The 15300-nt window shown below is 39.2% G+C and overlaps 1 protein-coding gene across 1 annotated transcript in view; it reads left to right on the top strand.

Annotated features, from left to right (window-relative positions):
• GPATCH2 (G-patch domain containing 2) overlaps positions 1-5828 on the top strand; it is a 170289-nt gene extending 164461 nt beyond the window's left edge. The window contains exon 10 of the mRNA XM_047704500.1: positions 3782-5828. Coding sequence (XP_047560456.1) covers positions 3782-4002 — 221 coding nt within the window. The 3' untranslated portion in view covers positions 4003-5828. The remainder of the gene's footprint in view (positions 1-3781) is intronic.
• The last annotated feature ends 9472 nt before the right edge of the window (positions 5829-15300 follow it).

Genomic DNA, 15300 nt, shown 5'->3' with positions numbered 1-15300 from the left:
CAACATCAATACAACACTTTAGGAGCCAAATTACTAAACAAGCTACCACTTAGGCTGGCAGTCATCCGGACAGATTAGCAGCTAGGAGAGGCCGATACAAGATTTTCATCTCTTGAGCCAATTACGCAAGTGAATTACCATCCACTAAACTCCCAGGAAGATGTGAGGGGGAAAGACCCACTCAGCTGTCAGAGAGAGGTGAGGTCCCGCATGAAGGGGGCTGGGGTCAGGAGCGTGGGAGGGTGAGCAAGCTAGGTATTGCTAAAATTGCCGGAGCAGGAGGAGAGCCTTCCAGGAAAGGACTTAAAAGATTTAGCACTGCCAGGAGCAAAAGGAAAGGAAATTATGGTTGTAGGATGCTGTGCAGAGACTGAGTTGTTCCAATCCCAAGTCTTAATCTCATAAAAAGGATGAGAGACCAACAGTAGATCTCACTACAGAATCACTGTCCATGAAAAATGAACTCACTGTTATCTTGTCTTTAAGGTTGCATAGAAAAGCTTTTTTTCTTCTTTTCAGGAATGCATGTTTCTATGTGGAAAGGTTTAGCATTTGAGAAATTAAATGTTCTCCTTTTTTTTAAATTTTTTTACTTGAAAGTACAAGATACCGCTTTACCTTATTTTATTTTCATTAAGAAGAGAGAAGGAAGCAGCACCTAAAAAACAGAGAGAGAGTGAGTTCTTTAATGTCTAGATAAAAAACACAAGTATGGGACCACCATGCTTGAAATATCAACATTTTTAAGTAGTGATACTCAATTACCATTTGCTGTTCCCTTTAGACCTGAGAAATGACTGCAATTTAGCCATTATTTAAGAGGTGTATTAAATTGGCCTCATATTTTTTCTTAAATATTTAATTTTAAACCTGAACTTTAGCAAGCTTCTGTATCCAAAATATGATTAAACAGATGTGTAGCCCAGAACACCATTAGACCTCTGATGCAATTTGAGCTTATAGATGGAATTAAACTAATTTGTGACAATCACATAAAAATCAAGGATGTGGGACAGGATGCCAGTGCACTGTTCAACCTTATATACCTGATCAGCGGCTGTTCAGAAAATATTATCGCTCTTGGAGGTCTGTCTGGGTTGCCACCATAATTGTAATTTCAAAATAAAACTCTAATGGCTCTTTTTCTTATATTAGGGAGGAGTTTTGACAAAAGGCTTTTTCTTCAGTTTTGTGTGTGTGTGCATGTGTGTAACTAAGGGGCCCATTTTTTATATTATATATATGGGTGTGTGCATATGTGCACAGAGAGATTATATATATATGTCTATTATATATATTATATATACACACACAATGAATTATGAATTTTTTATATACCAGTCATTGTCATTCAAGCTGTTCGCAATTAAAAGTTTTTTTTCCATTACACATTAAGATACTTGTTTCAGTGAACTAAGACCCAATTTAACAAATCCAAAACTGACTCATTGTGGTAACCTGGTTCTTATTTATTGTCTGTTATAATTCAGCAAATGTATTCCATTCTCAGTCCCACAACGTACTGAAGACTGAAACTACCACAATGTCCAATAAAGGGCTTTGAAAATCAATTGATCAGAGTAAATGAATGTCCATTATTAAAACTGATTCCTAGCACTTTGCAGTTTCTTTCTTCTACAACTCAAAATCATGGGGAACCATCAACTTGCTCTCCCCAGAATGCTAGGTACAAAGTACCACATAAAATAAAACTGTTGGTTCAACCTTGCTATTTCGTTTATTATGAGTTTTTTACCATGAAATACGTATCCCAAAGAACACATGGAAATGCAGAGGGACTGTTTAAAGAACAAAATAATTTTTTTTTTAAAGGATGAAATAATACACTGACCATTTCTGTAACCACCATCTGAGCCAAGAAAAGAACGTTATACTCTGCAGTCCCATATGTAATACTTCTGTTGTTATTGGTGCTTGAGGATCCATCCTAAACATAATCTAAGAGAAGGAGAAGGACTGAGAGTCCCAGCCTTCTTGGTTGGGGGCAGAGGACAGGGGATGGAGTAGAAGGTGCCCTCATAATCCCCAGTCAGGGAGGAAAAATTAATGATGTTGGAAAAAGGGTAGAGGGGGCTTGTGGGTTGGTGCCAAAGAGAGTAATGAGTGATCTTGTTAGCAGCTCCCCATTTCAGCCCTCAAACTGTTCAGGGAAACAGCCGCCCACATTTCAGAGCAGAAAGATGCTGGACCCCGGGCTGAGCTAGTTTATACACAAGAGGCATCCTCAGAACTTTGAAAAGTGAGACGATCTTTAGCCCTGAAGGACTAGAGAGGGAATGGTGAACCAACGACAGCATCCCTGTAAGTTTGTGACCTCGGAGTTCTACAACTGACTTGTTGGAAAGCTCTGGTGTAGGAGGTGGGGCTATATATGTTCTCATTAAAACAATGATTGTTTCAAGATGCCCTCATCCCCTTTCCCCCATGATCTCCAGTATTAATTTGATAATCACTTCCTTCTGCAAGGGGAGTAACCACAAGACATGCTCTGAGAGTTGACAGTTGTGATTGCTTTTAACTGGTTACCTCTAGATTGGCTAGGTTCCCCTTTCCTACGCCACAGTCTCCCAGCTGCTGCTCCAGGATGAACAGAAATGGACCCCTCAGACCCCTGGCCTGCTCCACCTCAGGTGCACACAGCCCAAGGCCAAGTGTGCGGATAAAGGAGGGAGCTCAAGTTCTTATGTTTCCTTGACTTTTACATCTGTTAATGTCTCAATCCTTTGACTTTATATAATTGGTACTTCTGCACTTTCCCCTAGAATCGAATGTACATTTCATAAGCTCAATTGTTTCCATAAGAACCTCCAAGAAAATTCAAACTAAAAGTCAATCTTTGAAAATGCCATCAAAAAGAAAATGCTTAAAATAGGTGAATCTCTCAGTCCTCTTTGCTAGGAACGTACTGGAAACAAGAGCTATTTCTAAATCTCACGATAAGCACTGCCCAGTCTCCTTTTCCAAAATAAGAAATAGAGGTAGGTAGGAGATCAGGGATAGAGGGAAAAGGGAAGAATTATTTTATATATAGCACCATCTGTAACTTTAATATTTTCTGTATTTATTATTTTATTTTCCCCTATGTTTTCCCTTCTTCTCTGCGTCTATAGTGATCAAAACATAGAAATGGAAGAAGGAGAAAGAAAAGACTTATTATAGTCCAAATCATAAATAACAAGAAGAGAATTAGAACAGTGTAAACAATTCCTAGGAATTAGGGATGCCAACAGTTGTGCTTTTTGTTTGGTTTGGTTTTAGTTTGGGTTTTATTGAATGTCAGTGCCCCAGGAAAATGTACACTACTGTGGTGTTAGGTTCGTGATTTTCAGAATTACCATTGAGGCTAAGGCAGGAATGAAATAAACCTCTTTGTATTTTATCATTTACTGAGGATACTTTTCATACAAGATCTCAACTGATTCTGGCCACTTTCTGTGAGGTAGACATTGTTCCACCTGTTTTATAGATGAAGTGACAAAAGCCACAGGAAGTTAAATAATCAGCTGCTGATTAGTAGAGCTGAAACTCTAAATGAGATCTTTCTTCCATTCATCCTTCTTCCCCATCAAAGACCTCATTCCAAGATGAACCCTGCCCCCACCACCAGCACCTCCCACCCAGGTACCTTGTTGAAAGAAAAACTTAGGAGAATATGATTTTCTTAGCTTGAGAGTATCTTCACCTGTACTAATGTGTTTTGGGGGTTGTGGGTTTTTGTTTTGTTTTATTTTGTTTTTTTTTTGTCATTTTGTAATTTCAGGATTTGTAGGGGAAAACGCCCAGCCAATCCTAGAAAACAACATTGGAAACCGAATGCTCCAGAACATGGGCTGGACACCTGGGTCAGGCCTTGGACGAGATGGCAAGGGGATCGCTGAGCCCATTCAAGCCATGCAGAGGCCAAAAGGATTAGGTCTTGGATTTCCTCTACCAAAAAGCACCCCTGCAGCTCCCACTCCCAATGCAGGAAAATCCGCCTAAGAAGAAAAGCAAAGAAGAAATGTTTTACAATTTTTATTCACGATATAGATCCCATTGTCCTAAAATTACAACCTAGCTTCCATTTTTGAAGCAGAAATCTACATTGCCTCAAACTCATCACTCTAGCGTCCTAACCGCATACAGTCCAGCCACAGTGAGAGAGATGGGGCTCCGTCACAGTGCCTGGTGCTAAAGTGAAAACCTTCACCTTTTGCAGTTTTCAGCTATTTCTAGGTATAAGGAACACTTACTTCTCCTATTTATTTTGATCTCATAGGTCAGTCATTTCTAGCTTGATTCGTTCGTGTGTGTGTGTGTGTGATGCCCAGGCAAATGAGAGCACACCCACAGGTTTCTCGAATGGGATAGGCCAGAGAGGGTGGTGTTTCTATCATCCCTAGAACTTGAAAGACCTCGCATTACATCAGTGAAGTCCTAAGCAAATCTTTGTGTGAAAGGCTTGCCAATTTCACGTTCTGATTTTGGCTCTTTTGTAAGGATTCTGTAACAGGGTGATCCCAATTATCTCTCCTTGGACAGTGTAGGATAAAGTTCACAGCTGACAAACAACAATTAATATTTCCCTCTGACATTCTGACCAAAATAAACCTCAACATTGTAATCACCAGAGTGCCCACAACATTACCTTAATGCAGATTTTACAAATTTTACCTCATCTAGAACAGAAAATAATTATTGAAAGAAAAATGTATTTTTTAAATTCACCATGACTGAACTGTAAATTCTATTAATCTAGACTGACTTCTACCTCTCTCTTCCCAAAGGTTGATATTTTTTTAAGATCAGCGCAACTGTGGTAAACTAATTTTCAGTTTTAACCATTGGAGTACTTACTAGAATTATCGAATCAGTTTGTTTGAAAATCTAAATGGCTCTCCCAAGAATTCAGATTTCTGGCAATGATCCAGCCAGATTACCAGTTTACAAGGTGAACAAGAAAATGAATGGTGATAATTTGCTGTCTAACATCTAGGTAGTTACTTTAAAACCAAGCAAAACAAGTCATTTTTATTATGTGCCTCCTATTATTACTATTTTTGAATCATCTGCTTTGTAATGCCAGAGGTTCTAAATAGCCCTTAGCTTAGGAGATGATCCTCATTATTAAGGACTGATAATATATTTATAATGGCTTTTATTGGTTGAGTAAAGGTCGGGCTAACACATGTGAATCACCTTTCTGATGGAGTTTTTTAAGGCTTTTTTTTTTTCAAGAGCAGTTTTAGGTTCACAGAAAAATTAAGAAAGTACAGAGATTTCTCATATACCCTCTGCCCCCAAACATGCATGGCCTCCCCCATTATTATCCAGAGTGGGACTTTTGTTACGATCAATAAGCCTACATTGACACATCATAGTCACCCAAAGTTCATAGCTGACCTTGCAGTTCACTCTGGTTTTGTACATTCCGTAGGTTTGGATAAATGTATAATGACGGGATCCACCATTGCAGTATTCACACAGAGCAGTCTCACGACCCAGAAAATCCTCAATGCTCCATTGTAGTAGGTTCTAGAAAATTTTGCAAATTTTTTTTAAAGGATAAAGAGGAGATTTGTGCAGATAGTAGACCTTTCCTAGGTGGTCTCGTAACTGCCAGTTGGGGAGAAAAAGGTCTGTGGTTTGCCAAATGTACACGTTTAAGAATTATCTTCTTTCCTAGGGGTATTGTGGTTAAGAGGACAGGTTGGTTAAGAGATTATAGACTACACAGGTAAATTGCTCTTTTGAGGCATTCTTATTGGATAGAGTAACCCTGTAGTATGATTATTTTTATAAGTTTGTTTCTTGAAAATTTGTCATTTTTTAAAAAATGCTTTTCGTTACATACTCTTTCTAGCTATGTTAGGGGGGAAAGCTGGAGGAGATCATCTATATACCAGGTTAAAACTTCTCTATGGTAGTGTAGAGTGCTTTAGGATCTATTCAAAAGATTTTATTTTTAAATCCATTACCTGAAAATCTTCTGAAACCCAAGAATGTTGAAAAGCCAAATTTGAAGCTGCTGATAACACACAGTCAGTGTTTTGTGAGACGGGTCCCAAACTCCTGAGGACAGCCTCCTTTTTCACTCTGCAATGTTCTAACCCTCATAGTGAGGAACAGCAGAACGTATACCAACTGGCATGGGGAAACTCCCTCATGAAACATTATAGTCTTTATGAACATTTTGTATTGTTTCCCTTCAGGACAGGTACTAGTCCTCTGAAGCAGACCCTTGGAGATGCTCATTTAACTTGGATGTTCTCGAACACTCCCTCCAAAGTAGTTCGTGTTTACATTATCAGCAAGCAAAAGAAAGGTCAGATTCTTGACGTCTAGAGCCCTCTATGTGGCTCTCAGAAGACTTAAAATATTTTTTAATGTTTGTAAATATTTAACTTAACTATACAGACTATATGAGTCAATACTCCAAGTAGATATTATCACGCAAACATACATCAGAAGCACATACATCCCTTCACCATTCAGTCCTGAAGAACAGTCAGTGCAGACCTGATGTTCTATCTGTACCCAAACATAATTGGAGAAATAAACACAATTAAGATACTGAATTTCTAATGTAAATCAAATATCTTTTAAGATATGAAGCCCACTAATTTATGTTTCACTTATAGTTCAGTTAATTTTTACCTGCTTGTTACTATGCACATAGAACCCAAAGCATCCGAAGGAATTCATGATTTAGAATGCACATTCATGTCTTCTGAAAAAGGTGGTAAGATTTTCCTCTGCTCCTTTGTGAAGCCACTTTACTACTCTACAGTATCTAAAGCCCATGTCAAATGAATCAGTCGTGCTAAACTGTAGAGAATACATAGGTCTCTTCCTTTACGATCTAAATTATCCCTAGCTGTAGCCAAGAGGGGCTGAACATGACTACCTTAGCAGTTCAACTCTTTTTCTTCATATGCTTATTAAACTTGATACTGATGAGACTGTGTGTTCGGGTCTTTTCCTTCCTTCCTTCCTTCCTTCCTTCCTTCCTTCCTTCCTTCCTTCCTTCCCCCAAATGTAATTTTTAAGGCTATATTCCCCTTAAACTTGTGTGCTTTCATTTTTCAGTTACCTGACACCCCTTTAAAAGAAAGTACATAACTAACTGAAATTTACCAATTAGTGTCAACACTTGAATACATAGACTTTATAACTCATACTGTGGTTATCAAACAGAAGTAAAGACAGTAGGGCTAAAAGGTATGCACAGTGTATACATACAGGTGTGTTTACAGGCACATACGTGTGCAACAAAAAGACATGATTGCAAAATACTACATTTTATTAATACGTTCATTTTAACATTGTGAATTGATGTTCTTGTAATGAGTGAGCTGACAGTTCCTTCTCTTCACATTTTCATTTTGAGCCGTAATTTCACGAAAGAAAATAATTTCTTCCTGTATTTTGTCTTTCTAAAAACAAAAAGTGATCTCAATTAGTATTGTAAAATGAAGTTGGTTAGCAAAGACTATTTTGGATTTTTTTTTTTTCTAGTTTTTTTTTCCTTTTGGTAGAAAGCTATATTAATAGTACAACAAAGAATGAAAGAATAAAGCTATGTTTAAAAATGTTATTTATAAGCAGTCATTGTCTTTGTGCTTTAAATGTTTACCTCTTAACCTTAAAGTAATAAAAAATAAAGTTGAAAGTACTCTAAAAAATTTTTAATTACTACCCCTTGACAATTAAGATCTAATAATTAAATTCATTACTCATTTTTAAGCCCTGGAACATTTCAGTATTTTCAAAAGATTTTAGAGAAAAAAAATTGGTGAACGTATTCGACTCACACGTTTATTCCCAGCTGACTGTGACCTCTTCTACCACATTTTCATCATGTGTTTAATTTCTCTGAAGTTGGGCTAAACTTTCTCAAGGCCTCCTTCCACTCAAACATTCTCTGATTCCCAAGTAGCAAGTACACACGTTCTCTCTCTGGCTGCTTGAAATATCAATGAGAATCTCATATGTCCCAGTCACTCCCATTTCCTCCTGGAGCATTGTACCTTTCATACACGTGTTTGGACATTTTAAATATTCTGTAATACTAAAGTGTTGAGTTTTGTTTGTTGTAAGAAGCAAGAAGTATTGATAAAATTGTATCATCTCTCCCAAAAAACTAGAGTTGTTAGAGTTTTTTTTTTTTTTTTAAATCCAGTAGGTATTAAATACTCATTTATTTAACAGGCTTGCAGTAATATATACTCAAATGACAAGTGGACCATGAAGGCTCCTTCTGCTGGGTTCCTACTAAGCAAAGACTCATTACTTCACACACCTGACATTTTAAGTAGATCCAGATTTGTCTCTAGTGAGCCAGTGCCATTAACTGCCAGAAGTATGATCTACTATTGCCACTTTTAGTTTTATCTGTACATTAGAGTTGTCTTCTGTCTTCGAATTGTCAGACAGTTTAAATCATTCCCGGATTCACAGACCTCACTCCTGTTCCGTGATCAGAATGTCCTGTGTTTACCCCTTAATCTTTCAAGGATGAAGTTGGCTAACAATTCAAGGTGATTTTTGTTTTTGTTTAGTTTAGGTTTTGGCTGGGGCGGGAGGGTTGATTTGTTGTTGTAGTTTGAATTTCCAAAATAAATCACTAGAATTTTAAATGTGTGTAGGATACTTGATCTTTCGGGTGTAAGATGGTGTAATTGCACAACAAGACCGTGTTGTGATAGTATCCCAGATAAAAGGACAACCCCCTGCAACTATTTTTTACCTATGTTTCATCTTCCTATTAAATTTCTAAGAAACGTTTATTCTTCCTGAAGGCAGCATTCTTTAATAAAAGCAGAAAGGTGAGAACTAGTATGCTAACTGAACATGTACTTAAAATAAGCTTCCTAAAATGGCAATTTCTTACATCCCTTATTGAGGTGAATTTCTTCACATGCTAGAATTTCATGGTTCTGATAAGCAAATGAGTTTGGGGTGACGGTGGGAATGAGGGTCTGTCTGTTGGCCAACGTGGCCAATCTGGAATTCTCAAGTTCTTTGTGGATGGCTATAACTCATTATGGACACGATAAGTAGGACATGCACAATTTTGTATGTGGATGTGAAGGCCTTGGGAGCACACGGTAAGGGTGTGAAATTGGAAGTAATTCTAGCACAAAGGCTATTGTGTCTGGTCCCTAATTTGGAAGGCTTGGCTCTTGACCCTCCCACAACTTTACATGCCTTTCCTGTTACCTGGCCGCTTTGGATTCCTCTCCACACATCTTAGTCTACTTCGCCTATTTTAATGTCACCGGACAGCCTTCCCAAGAGGAGACAATCGCCAAGCCCACAGGAAACCAGCATGTTTTGACTCCTACGCCATTGCATTTCTCCATTAGGTCCCTTAACAACTCAGCTAGAAACAAACGGCAGATTTTCTCCCCCACTCAGTGAGTAATTGTCTGCGCCACAGTGACAGATGTGCAATATAGCAGCTTCTTCAGGAAAAAATTAACAGTTTGTCCAGCATGTCAGCTCGCTCTTTTTAGTGCTTGGGAGGTCTTGGCCCCATTATGGATGATTTAGAAATTGAGGCAAGCAAAGACCAGCTGCCTTTGCTGAAAGCCTTCGTCAGTCCCCCTCATCTGCATTCCAAGACTCACTCACATCCAGAAATTGGTGGAGCCCCTCTGGCCACGAGATGAGTGTGGGCTGACAATGCCTTGATTTGTTGAGAGAGAGAATAAATGGGTTTTTCAGAAGATGAGGAAATATCACCATTACTGGCCAATTTGCAACATTTTATCTGTTCTTCAAACATGTCACTGTTGTTATTGTTGCATGGTAATTACATAGTGAAACGGAAAGAAAACAAATTCTGGTTACGTATTCAGATGGATTGCAAAATCATATAATCCTGATAAATGCCCATTTATGATACACACGGATGAAAGGTTCATTTTAATTTTGAATGGCTAGCTCAGCCATAATGGGATATAGGATTAAATCCCAGAGAATCTGATTACCTAAAAGCAAATAGTCTTTCCCTTCACTTCCTCAGATCCAGGAAATTCAAGGGGGCACCGTAAAGCATTCTCGCAAACACGATTTTCCTGAGACAATGCAAAAAGTGCATTCAGGATTGTGTTCTGAAAAGAACGGAACTTTCAGTGAAACCAACAAGTCATCTCATCGTGGGGATCATCAGTCAGTCAGTCCTGAAGGCTGCTCAAGAAACGAGCTGGGCCAAAATCTTTCCAGCCTTGCATTTTGAAACTCAGGTACCTGCTCACTTCTGCAGTCTCGCCAAATATTTGGATGCTAGAAATCGAATGCTTTTCTTATGTCCCTTTTCTCGGAGTTTTTCTCCCCTATTCCCAGGACACATTATTGTAAAGAAATGTTGCCAGTGGAAGTCTAGCTGAATGTACAGACAATGCAAAGCGAGGAAATGTAAAGGAACAAGGGGCCAGCACCCCAGGATTGCTACTTAAAAGTGTTGGTGTGTAAAGTAATGTGTTCTTGCTTAGTGGGAACCCAGCAGAAGGAGTGTTCATGGTCCACTTGTCAGATGAGTAGATATTACTGTAAACCCGTTAAATGAGTATCTAGTATCTATTGGCTCCCAAGCTTGCTGTGACAGGGAAGGAAGAGGCATACCAGCTTTTCACTGCCTTGGCCCCAGGGGAACCATGTGTCACTTCTGTTCAGAATCCATCAGCCAGTACTTGTCACATGGACCCAGCTGGGGGTCCTTTCAAAGAAGCTGAAGAAGCTAGGGGAGCACATGGCTATTTGTGAGCACTATTTCTGCCACATAAACTTAATAGGACATGTCCACACTATAAAACAGCGAAGTAGTATCTACCATATTTTATTGAATGTTAGATGCCATCGGTTGGAAGAGGTACCTTAATTTTATGTACCGTTAAGGGAGAAAACAAAACGCTGACCAACAAACCACCACCCATGGCAAGATCCATCCCAACCTTAGAAATACTAAACTGTGAAAACACGACAAAACACGTTCATAAGTATCAAGTGAATGGTGCGGAGAAACAGCACTGAAGAATGTCAGGGAAGGCCGCGTGGATAGGTGGGATTAGATGGGCTCCCTGAAGAAAGCTAGGGTTTAACTAGAAACAAGGAAGGCTCGTCTTTTAGTTCCCACTGTGTATGATACAAACAACACAGGCGAGGACATGATTCCAAGCTGGGTTCCAGGCCCGGCCCTACCGCCTTCTGTATGATTGGAAGCAAATGCATGAGCTTTGGGCTTTTTTGCTAAAGTTGGAAATAATTGCAGCAACCTCATTTAGTGATGAGGGTTAAATGTAATAATGCACGTAAAATACCCTAGTACAGTGTCTGGCACATAGAAGGTGCCTTCAATTTGCTACACTTTTCTGTTTCAGATGAAGTGATAAATTGGTTTTTTTTATTTACTCTTCCAGTTGGGAAGAAAAGGTTGGAGAGAAGTATTAAGACATTTTGACTTTGCTAGCAGTTCCTAAGAAAGACAGTAATACTCAACAGTCCTCCTAATTTCGTAGCCGTGGATGACATACCCTTAATAATAAACTTATGCCGTGACTCCAAGTATTAGCTTTTAAGAAATCCATTCAGAGTACCTGGGAGTCTCAGTCAGTTAAATGGCAGACTCTTCATTTCGGCTCAGGTCATGATCTCCATGTGGGGGTGTAGAGTCTGCTTGAGATTCTCTCTCTCTCTCTCCACCCCAACCCCCCCACCCCAGCTACTCTCTCCCCCTCTCTCTCGCTCAAAAAAAATAAAAATCCATTCAACTAAAACCTATAAATGATAAATATACAGAATTCAATCCCTGCACTCAATAATTTCTTACTAGCTGACTGAAAATCATTCAGAAACTACTGACCATGCTTACCAAGGCCTTTGGAACTTACCACGGCTCTCGTTGATGCTACTCGTCTTACGGAAGTAGGAGGCACAAAACCCACTGAGAGTCTCTCATGCCCAGGACTCTAGGAAGAGCTAATGCTTTAATAAGTTCCTCAGGTTGCTTGCTTAAGATGCTTAGTTGAAATTCTGTCTTTTCACAGGATCTCTTTGAGAATACATTCTAGAAAAGGGCTTACCAAACTCTAAAGTGTATAAGAATGACCAGGGAGCACTTAAAACATCGAGGTTTTCCAATGGCACTCTCAAAAAGGCATCTGAACGTAGGTATGCAGTTGAGAAAGACTGTCCTGGAAGCACCAGATCGGGTCATCCTCCAACCTTTGCTACATCGAAGCCCAGTCTCCTACGAAGGACCCTACTGGGTCATCTGCCCCAGCTCTCCCTTTCTAGGAACTGTCCTCAACACCACCCTCCCACCCTTTCCCAGAGACAATTCCCAGGAATTGAAAATTAGGAGATTCTATTCTGGGAGATTCTTCCCCTTAATGGGGAAGCAAGGAACAGGGAAGCAGAGAAAGGCAGGATGTTCATGAGTTAAAGCGGGGCACAAAGGAGCAGAGAATGAAGATGAGAACAAACACACTGTCTGTCCCACAGCCCCAGAGCCTGGTGTAAGGTTGCTAGATGTCCTCTTCAAAAAAGACCTGAAGTCCATGACAGGGAAGGTAGACTGAACATTTTTCTAAAAGAGAATATAACCTCTCTTTTCACAGGACTGGCCTTTTGCATTATTGGGCAGAATACTTACCACATGGGCCCAAACATCTTATTAGCAAACAGATGCATCAGAGGGTGAATCGTTTGCATTACACAAAGATTTTTCATGTTGTAAAAGAGCACAGGGTCCCTTTTGGTAGCATTTTCTCAAGTGCTTATTTACAGATCATTAAATACTTAACAGAGGGAAGAAGTAAAAGCTGAAGTGCTTGAGCCAGTATTTATTAAATATCCCTCATAGATTCAGATAAAGCAAATCTAAAATCATAATGACAGTTAATTGTCTAGTTTTTATGTTAGCAGATAGGAAGCTAAAATAACAGCCTGTCCAGGTTAATACAGGACTCCTGAGCACTCTACCGTGATTGTAATTCTTTTCTGAGGGCTTACCCTCAGTCCCATAAGACACCCCTTTATCTTATAATAGATGTCCTTTTTTTTTTTGTACAAGTTAAGCTTTCCGTTATTTCCGTATAGTACTCATTTTCTGCTGGATGTTGGCTAATATATAAATGTATTATAAAACACCAAAAAGTACTACCATAACTTGACCAACTGAATTTTTTCTGATTGTGCAATCATCGAGGAATTTATAGTTTTAAAGGAGCTATTACACCTTATAATGCTTTAATAAAATTCCACCTTGTAGCGGTGGAGTATTTTAAATGACTTGGCCTCGTTTGCCTTTTCTTTTCTCAACTGAGCCCGACTCTATCAAATTCTAAGCCGGTGGTTCCCGTCTGTGGAAGAGGCCCGTTACCGCAAAGGACTCTCAGAAGCCTGAAGAAGAATTCTGAATATGAGTTACTTTACTTTTTAAATATGTTAATGGATATATAACCTAGAACATTTTTCCTCTGAGCTGTTTTCCAATTCTTCTGTGTCACAGAGTAAGGAGAGCATGGCAAATCTGTAAAATATGATTAGAAGCCACTTCCCGCAGCCTTTCCATCCCGTCTTTCGGAGAGCTGGTAGTCACACTCCCGGGCTACAGAGTTCAGCTGGTTGTTGAGGGAAAATGGCGGCCGCTGCTAAGATGGCTTCCCTTGAAATCGGCAGCTGCGCAATGTCCCATCCAGCTCGTCACCTGCCTCCAGCTTTTCAGATTGGAGTTCCGGGAGCCGGTCTATAGAGAGGAAGCAAGCAAGCCTGCAAGAAAGGTGGGCAGAAAACAGAGCGCAATCCTCCAGCTCCCATGGTTTGTTTTCCTTTTATATCTGGAACCCAGGGGCAATACCACAGCAGAAGGAGCGCCGAACCAGGAGATGGCCAACCTGATTACAATTAAATGTATCTTTTACCTGTTCTGGTTCTGTATCCAAATTTATCAAAATGACGAGGTTGGATAGGAAAAGGAATTGGTATTTCTGAGGGCCTACTCCGTGCTGGGAATTTCATATATAATGTCCCTGTGAACTTTCTCAGATATGTACGGCTGCCTCTTATTGGTCCTTCTAAATTATAAAGATTAGACAAAACTTAACTTCCACAATACAGACGAACTGGGGGAAAATATGTGTTCCTAAACTAGCAGAAAGTCCAAATACTTCATATTTAAGGACACACAATGTTATTGTTTACAGGTAAATCACTAATAACTCAAACTAGCATTGAATAAATTTTACTTAAACAAGTAATATTCAAATCAGTGTTTGTCTGCAAATAGCATCTGTATGGTAACAAGAGTTCTGAAAATTTTATTTTCCCTCAGTATTTTATTCCCTCTCTGGTATGGATGTTAATTGACTGGAGAAAACTATCATTATGGTGAACAGGCATACACTAGCCCAGGCCAAGTCTCAATGACCACAAATTCAAAATCTGTGGGGCCCATATAACTGAGATTTGATAATATCCTTTGATACATAGTTTGTGATGTGTCAGATTTCTGATCATATAGGATAACACTAACTTCACAATATGACCTTGGTCAAGAGCCCATGATTTCCCAGAACAATGAAGAAGAAAGTGATGGTTTTGTGGTTTGTTTTTTTTTTTCCAGTTACAGAAGTAGGATCCAGGGTAATGACCTTAACTCCATATAGAGTTTGAAGCATTGGAACAGGTTCAGAAAAAATCAAGACAAATGACTAAAGGCTAAGGGGACCGACTTTAAGAAAAATATAGGCAATGAATAATGTAGAGTTTGCTAAATAATGACCCCACAGAAGGTTTAATAATCCCAAGAATATTTTAAAGACACAAACATCCAGGAGTAGAATTATTTCAGGAATTACCCTTTCATTCTAGAATGAGAAAAGTATAGATTGGTTGGTTTAAATTGTTTTTTTAAATGATGTTTGAGTAAAAGGAAACAGAAACGTGTCTATTTTAATGGAAAACATTAAAGTGCTCAAAGGAAGAACTCTTATGAAATCTCATTCTGAATTAATTGAAGCCCTTCGTGAATCCATTGAAGGCAACGATTCAGCCCAGCTCGGGGATGACGGGCAGAAATATTCTAACATACCTGAGAATCCCATCTCCTGACTCCACAACCAAACCACCTTGTCAGTTGGGTTGCTAAGCTAGGAAAGGTTTTGGGTGCATCTTCTCACTGGGCACAGGCATTCTGTCCATTCTTTTGCTCGTGAGTAGCATAGGGTTTTGCTGGGACCCATTCTGGGTCTCTTCTTTACTCTGACTTTTGCAGCTGTGAAAATAACCAAAGTA

The sequence above is a fragment of the Lutra lutra genome, chromosome 15, assembly GCF_902655055.1.
Source record: "Lutra lutra chromosome 15, mLutLut1.2, whole genome shotgun sequence".
Classification (NCBI taxonomy): Eukaryota; Metazoa; Chordata; class Mammalia; order Carnivora; family Mustelidae; genus Lutra; species Lutra lutra.
This window is presented reverse-complemented; position numbering and strand designations above follow the sequence as displayed.